Raw genomic sequence first — 8,418 nt, 5'->3', positions numbered from 1 at the left:
TCACTGCCACAGTATAACATCATTTTGGTATTGCTGTGCGCCAGGGCAAAATTTTGCTTTCTTCGGTAGGTTCACTAATCTGTTCACTGCTCGATAATTTATTGAGATATCTTTTAGATCTTTGGCATGTGTTTTGCTTATACCCTTGGCTATTATGTGATTACATGATCATTGGACTTTGTTTGTGATTGTTATAGTAAAAATGGATATAATGACCATTTTTGTCAAAAAATGACAGTTTCCGGACTTAAACTCACACATTGCACCATGTAAAACCACACAAAACACTGCTAAACCTGGTGTCAAACATCAGGTACTCACATTACAGCCCATAAAAGTGTTCTTCTGTGTGGTAAATCCATAAATCACTTCTTGTAGAGCTTCCAGAACACTATTGCTTGAAAACAGGTCTACGAGTTGACCTCCGACTTTCGGCCGCCATTTTGAATACTATAGATCGGTTTAACACTTCTCAGAAAGTTTTCGCCACGTGGTACTAACTTATCCGAATGGACAAAGGGAAAGAACTGTGCTTAGTAACCCTACAAGTAGTTGGACCGGTTTTCAATATTACCTCCCATTTAGTTTTCAGAAATTTCGCTGATGTAAATGCCACGTATCTAGTACGTTTATGGGTGTATGACAAACCGAAAATGACCACGTCCCTAGTACGAGCTGGGCAGTGAAGGGGTTAAAAGCCACTCCATGGGTGAATTAAAACAGGCTGAGATTTTCCAAGAACAGTTCACAACAAATACATTCACATCCACTCATTTCGTTAGGACAAGGGACTATTGGGGCAGAACAAATGTAACATCTTTGTAATCGCATGAAATTTCCTTAAGTTGTTCGTTATTTCATTCTGAAGGATTTCAGGGGGGGACAAAATCAGTCGTGAAATACAAACGGGATGAATATTCATAGCTCTGGTTAATTGCACTAATTGCAATCATCATTACAGTCACTTTCTTGTGCGTCCAATGGTAGTTTTATGAGCATTTAATGAAGGCTATATCTGAAGTCTGTGTATATGAATTGGTGAGCATGATTTGATCATGAAGTATTACATGTATAATCAAAGTGGAAGAAGCACTCATATTAATAATTATCCTTCACCGTGCTTCCTGGGTCGTGGATGACCCAGAGCCTCACAAAAGTATCTGTATCTCTAAAACTTTTGGATTGAGACTTCATGTAAACCTCAAACACCATAGAACCTTCCTATCGACCAATGTTTAAAGAATTATCTTTGTAAACAAACAAACAATGACGTCATTTGAACTACACTGTCCCGATGTTGTGGGTCGTGTACGACCCATATGGAATTAAAGAAGGCATTTTACGGTGTTTATCCCTATTCGGATGGTGTGGGTTGTGTACGACCCATACTCTGCAAAGAGGCGGTAAAGTGTTTATTCCTATTCGGATGATGTGGGTCGTGTACGACCCATACTTTTCATGTTGAATCCTTCTTTAGAAAGTATGGGTCATACACGACCCACATCATCCGGACTGTGTAGTCAACAGCGTAATCCGGTGAAGGTTAATATCAACTTCTCAGGAGTAAAACATCACAGATAATATCACAACTGATTGCTCGTTATTTTCATTACTGCATATTATGTACTCTTCAAAACATACATGTAATAAAAAGTTAAGACCAGTCAAGAAAACATACACAATCTCTAAAAAATGTCACAAAGTCTAGGATCTTATGATTTAATAGAAAATTGCCTTTTTTTTAGAATTCACATTTATTGAACCTTTGAATTTTGCAATTGTTTTAATATTGCACACATTTTTACAACTGCATGGTCCTTAACTTTTGTGTGAAAAGCATACATACAAAGGTTGTCCTTTAAACTCTTTTGTGACAAGCAATAAATCCACACAGAGTGCTTTATAAAACTGTGTTGAAACCTGTTTTCAGACATCCATAAATAAGTGAAAATTGTAGGTCTTATAAAGATAGGGGTCTTCAAATGGAGAGTATTTTAAAGACACCGTGAAGAGAATTAAAGTCTTGGACTGCAAGGTCTTCAAACAGAAGCTTCACTGTATCAGAAGAGATTCCTTTTTGCTTCTGTTTATCCAAGGAGAAAGATTCATCATAGCATGTATTAATTGGTTCATCAAGGAAAGACCCAGTGTAAGCCTATTTGTGTCCAAAAAACACAAATCTAAGCTGACTCTTGTCGGAAAGACTAAGTCTAAGCCGACTCGTGTCCAAAGTCTTGACTGATTCTTGTGTGAAAGACACAGTCATTTTTAAAATATTGTGAAGAGAAAGTCTTGGACAGCAAGGTCTTCAAACAGAAGCTTCACTGTATCAGAAGAGATTTATTTTTGCTTCTGTTTATATATTTAATCAAGGAGAGAGCTGACTCTTGTCAAAAGGACCATGCAAGTCTAAGCCGACTTGTCCAGAAGACCAAATCTAAGCTGATTATTGTCCAGAAGACCAAATCTAAGCTTTACTCTTGTCCAAAAGACCAAGCCTAAACTGACTCTTGTCCCAAAGACCAAGTCTAGGCGGACTCTTGCCCCAGCTGGTACTGGTAGAGACTCCCTCGCTGCACGTAGGTCTGTAGAGGCGGAGCTTTCCTCTTGACACCTCTCTTCTCCCCGCCATTGGCTGCTGCACTGTCTGGCCCCCCAAAGCCCCCACCCCCTGGCGTCTCCAGGCGAAACACATCCTGGTACAAACAAGGTTACTCATTAACACTGATGATCAACAATAGTGAGAACAGTACAGTGGAACCCCCCTTTTAAGATCCCCAATTTAATTAAGACTTCCCTCTTTTTAAGACCCTAATTTTTCCGATCTTCTGTTCTTAACCTCTGTAAATTTAATTACCCCTATTTTAAGACTCCCTTCTTTTTTAAGACCAGATTTTTGGAGGTCTTAAAAGGGGGGTTCCACTGTACTCTGATGATAAAGTAAGTCTTTTTAAAGCCTCTGACATCAAAATGCAGTGTGTGGTAAGAGATGCCACAGTTAAGTCACAACTGGCACAGTACGTTGCATAATATTGCTGAAAATGAATCAGATTGTGTATAAAATTGAACCAATAGCGAATACAGACCAAAGTTATTTTGACACATTGTTTACAGGAACATGTGACAGCATTTTTGTCTGTCTTGTGTTTACACACTGCCTGATATTGATTGTAGTTTAGAGTAGAACCACTGCTGAGCATCTTCACAGAGCACACTAACGTGTGTTTACAGAAATACACACTCATGCACACACACACGCATACACACACACACATGCAAACACACACAAGCACATACACATGCATACACACACACATGCACACACACACACACGCACAGAGATGATAGAAGAAAGATAGATACCCCAGGCGAGGTGTTGATGGAAGTCTTGGACGGCAGTCTGATGATGCGACCATCCTTGTAGATCATCAGGTTACATCCCCTCTGACCGTCCTCCCCTCCTGCACACACACATGGATAACTCTCACACACACACATATAGACATGGGTAACTCTCACACACACATATAGACATGGGTAACTCACACACACATATGGACATGGGTAACACACACACATATAGACATGGGTAACACACACACATATAGACATGGGTAACTCACACACACACACATAGACATGGGTAACTCCCACACACACATATAGACATGGGTAACTCTTACACACACATATAGACATGGGTTACTCACACACATATAGACATGGGTAACACACACACATATAGACAAAGGTAGCTCTCGCACACACATATAGACATGGGTAACACACACATATAGACATGGGTAACACTCACACACACATATAGACATGGGTAACACTCACACACACATATAGACATGGGTAACTCACACACACACATATAGACATGGGTAACACACACACATATAGACATGGGTAACACTCACACACACATAGACATGGGTAACTCACACACACATATAGACATGGGTAACTCACACACACATATAGACATGGGTAACACTCACACACACATATAGACATGGGTAACTCACACACACACATATAGACATGGGTAACACTCACACACACATACAGACATGGGTAACTCACACACACATATAGACATGGGTAACTCACACACACACATATAGACATGGGTAACACTCACATACACATATAGACATCGGTAACTCTCACACACACATATAGACATGGGTAACTCTCACACACACACAGACATGGGTAACTCTCACACACACATATAGACATGGGTAACTCTTACACACACATATAGACATGGGTAACACTCACACACACATATAGACAAGGGTAGCTCTCGCACACACATATAGACATGGGTAACTCTCACACACACATATAGACATGGGTAACTCTCACACACACATATAGACATGGGTAACTCACACACACATATAGACATGGGTAACTCACACACATATAGACATGGGTAACTCTCACACACACATATAGACATGGGTAACTCTCACACACACATATAGACATGGGTAACTCTCACACACACATATAGACATGGGTAACTCTCACACACACATATAGACAAGGGTAGCTCTCGCACACACATATAGACATGGGTAACTCACACACACATATAGACATGGGTAACACTCACACACACATATAGACATGGGTAACTCTCACACACACATATAGACATGGGTAACTCACACACACATATAGACATGGGTAACACTCACACACACATATAGACATGGGTAACTCTCACACACACATATAGACAAGGGTAGCTCTCGCACACACATATAGACATGGGTAGTGGTGTAATGTAGTGTCAAGGTGTAACTCTCACACATGCTACAGCTAGTGTGTGCTACGAAATGCTCGGGTTTCTTTTCTTGGAAAATTGGGCCGAGGTGCATGAACCAAAAGTAAGTGCCACCCAAACAGGAGAGGACTGGGTGGCCGAGTGGTAACGCACTTGCGCACGGAAGCAAGAGGTTGCGAGTACGACCCTGGGTCAGGGCGTTAGCAATTTTCTCCCCCCTTTCCTAACCTAGGTGGTGGGTTCTAGTGCTAGTCTTTCGGATGAGACGAAAAACCGAGGTCCCTTCGTGTACACTACATTGGGGTGTGCACGTTAAAGATCCCACGATTGACAAAAGGGTCTTTCCTGGCAAAATTGTATAGGCATAGATAAAAATGTCCACCAAAATACCCGTGTGACTTGGAATAATAGGCCGTGAAAAGTAGGATATGCGCCGAAATGGCTGCGATCTGCTGGCCGATGTGAATGCGTGATGTATTGTGTACAAAAATTCCATCTCACACGGCATAAATAAATCCCTGCGCCTGGAATATGTGCGCAATATAAATTGCATAAAATAAAAATAAAAAAATAAAATAATAAATCCCTGCGCTTAGAACTGTACCCACGGAATACGCGCGATATAAGCCTCATATTGATTGATTGATTGATTGAGAGAACAAACCATGGGGTCTGATTCTTGAAATCAGAACGAATCTCAATTTCAACCATGCAATCAAACACTGCGACTGGCTCCTGACCTGTTGGTTACTTTCTTGTGCACCTCGGCCCTCAGAGTTGTATGTCCTCTTAAGACCATTGTCTCCCAGGTACGGATACATCCGTACCCACACATAATGGCTCTATCTGACCACGTACGGATATATATCAGCTCAGACCGTTAGCTTCAGTCGCTTCCTGTAACGTCGATCTAACGCCTGCATTCCAGCGTGTTGATACACAGTTTCTACACAGTTACTACTATTCTGAGTGACCTGCTGCAGCACAACTTGTCTCGGCTAAAAAAAATTGGTCAAAATAGGTGGGGTAGAAAGTGTTATGACCATTGGTCTATCTTAGGACAGGTAGAGGCAGTACGTTGTTGTCAAGCAAACACAAATGAGAAAAGAGAAACAAAGAACAAGTTCTATGAGGAGATAAATCAGACAAGTCAGAAAGCGTACTACCTTGGAGGCCATAGGGAGCGAAGACACGACGCTCGGTGAGGACGGACAGTGTGAGAGGTTTACGGAACAGGAACTCCCTGATGACCCCATCACCGCCGGTGAATGCACCGCCGCCACCTGTACCTGGGTTGAGGTGGAAACACTGCAACACCACTGGGTATCTGCACACACACACACACACACACACAGGTGACACAAACACATGCAGACCATAACAAAGGAATTATTTGAATCTCTACCTTATTTACATCTGTAATGGAGAGAATCAAATTCTTGGGGAATGATTGCTGCAGCCTTTCATGGTGCGTCACTAAAACACACATCTTTCCTAAAATTAACTTATGCATATATTTGACCAAACATGGCAACAGTTCAAAGACAACACATGTACTAGCTCTATAGCTCAAGGACTAAGTAATGAACTGCCATTGTTCATCATGTTATGGCCTTTGCCTTCATCATCTTTCATTGACATTTTGCTATACATTCCCACCAACCTTCTTTCCAGAATCTCGGGGTCGGTGATACGAGTGTTGGTCATGTGAGTATGGACTCCGCTGCGGCCATGCCATGATGGGCCCTGTGGTCAAGCATTTAAAAAAACCATATTGTAAGCAGATCAGGCATACTCTCTATCATCTCTGGCACGCATAAAAGCAGACTTGCCAACAACAACGGTTTTGTTATACAGCAGAACCCACCTTTGAAGACCTTCACAAATCGTAAGCAGATCAGGCATACTCGCCATAATCTCGAGAAACCAGACTTGGCAACAACAAGATTTTCGCCATGCAGTGCAACTCCCTTTTAAGACCTTCGTAGAAAAACAGGTCTTGAAAAAGAAGGAGTCTTAAAACTGAGGTCTATTTACAGAGGTCATGGAGAGAAAATCTGAGAAAGTAAGGTCTTAAAAGGGGTTAAGTCTTAAAGCGGGAGTCTTAAAGGGGGGTTCCACTGTACCAGAGCCATTTTCAATGCCTTCAATGCCTTCATCTGCCTGAGTTTACCCATGTCTCTTTAATATAAATGCACACACTCTCAGATGCTTCGAGACATGCATACTGTAAATAACACAACCACTGACATGCAGACAGACACTCACATACGTACATACACACATACATACACACACACACACACACAGACACACACAAGTCAACTCACAGCCCCAGCCCCACCAGCCACAGTCTCATAGTAACCCAGCGTCTTGTCTCCAAACGTGATGTTGTTCATGCAGCCTTGAGACGCCGCGCTCGCTTCAAACGCTCGCAGAATGACATCCACCACTCGCTGCGAGGTCAACACGTTGCCCCCGACAACTGCTGCATGCTCAGAGGGCTGGAGTAGGCTCCCCTGGGGAATGATGACCTTGACTGGATTCAGGCAGCCCTGGAAGAGAAACAAAGGGATTAAATGATAAGAATAAAACTGTAACTGAGCATTGTGTGGAGTTTACCAACACATTTGCACTAAGAGTCACCACAACAAGTAGGATCCTCCCTTGCCATAGACTGTTCCCATCCCCTGTTCGAACCTTTGAAGTGTTAAAAATATCAGTTCTTTCAAGAGAATTAAGGCATCCTAAAATAGAGGTATATTTACAGATGTTATATGAAGAGAAAGTTATAGAAATCAGCTAGGCCAGGTCTAGAACGCTGGAAAGTCTCATGCTGGGGGCTTGGAGGGTGAGAGGGTGGGTGGGACATCTTTGAGAGGAATGGTTCAGCTGTAACCCCAAGACACCCCCTTTCTCAAGTATTAATTAAAGAGCTATTTCACTGAAAGGTCCTTGCATTTTTATACCGAAATCGCCATTTGACCATTAAAATGCAGAGGCTATTATCTACAAATATTAACAATACACCCCCTTTCGATCAGGAAAGACGAAGCCAGTGTAGCCGTTTGAAAATTCATTGTAGTATTCCAGCGTAGTACTCATAGTAGGATATCCTTATTTGGAAAATGCCAAGCGCAAAACTCCTCTCAAATCCCGTGCATTTCGTGCGTTTAAAAAAAAGCGTGGACAGAGCTCCAGTGTCAAACTGTTGCTGCACTTGTTTGGGCGTGGCTATAAGCATAGTGACATGAATTTGATTGGTCAGTATTTTTAGGCAAAGCACATGTTCTCAGCAAACAGAAAACAAAATATTGGAAGCGTGAGTCACGCTACCCAAAAATAAAATCTTTTTTTACATATTTTTTTTTTCTATAACTTTTTTCCCCATGGTTCATTCATCATCTGACATAACTTTTTAGCAAAATCTAACCATAAGATTATTGAAAAAAATCAAAAATGTAGACGACCACCTTTAATACTTTATCACACCTTCAGCTACTTATAGTTTGTTTTTTTCCCCAGTGGAACCCCCATTTTCTTTTAGATTTCTAAAGATCTGAAAAATCAGGTCTTAAAAGGATGTAAATTTACAGAGTTTATGAGAGAAA

The 8,418-nt window shown here is 41.5% G+C and overlaps 1 protein-coding gene across 1 annotated transcript in view; it reads right to left on the bottom strand.

Annotated features, from left to right (window-relative positions):
• Positions 1-471: 471 nt before the first annotated feature.
• The window catches only part of LOC138972655 (5-oxoprolinase-like), a 36,998-nt gene continuing 29,051 nt past the window's right edge, over positions 472-8,418 (bottom strand). The window contains exons 28-32 of the mRNA XM_070345314.1: positions 7,138-7,362; positions 6,471-6,553; positions 5,974-6,134; positions 3,364-3,461; positions 472-2,696 (exon numbers count right to left, since the gene is read on the bottom strand). Of these exons, the coding sequence (XP_070201415.1) occupies positions 2,529-2,696; positions 3,364-3,461; positions 5,974-6,134; positions 6,471-6,553; positions 7,138-7,362 (735 nt within the window). The 3' untranslated portion in view covers positions 472-2,528. The remainder of the gene's footprint in view (positions 2,697-3,363; positions 3,462-5,973; positions 6,135-6,470; positions 6,554-7,137; positions 7,363-8,418) is intronic.

The sequence above is a fragment of the Littorina saxatilis genome, linkage group LG1, assembly GCF_037325665.1.
Source record: "Littorina saxatilis isolate snail1 linkage group LG1, US_GU_Lsax_2.0, whole genome shotgun sequence".
Taxonomy (NCBI): Eukaryota; Metazoa; Mollusca; class Gastropoda; order Littorinimorpha; family Littorinidae; genus Littorina; species Littorina saxatilis.
This window is presented reverse-complemented; position numbering and strand designations above follow the sequence as displayed.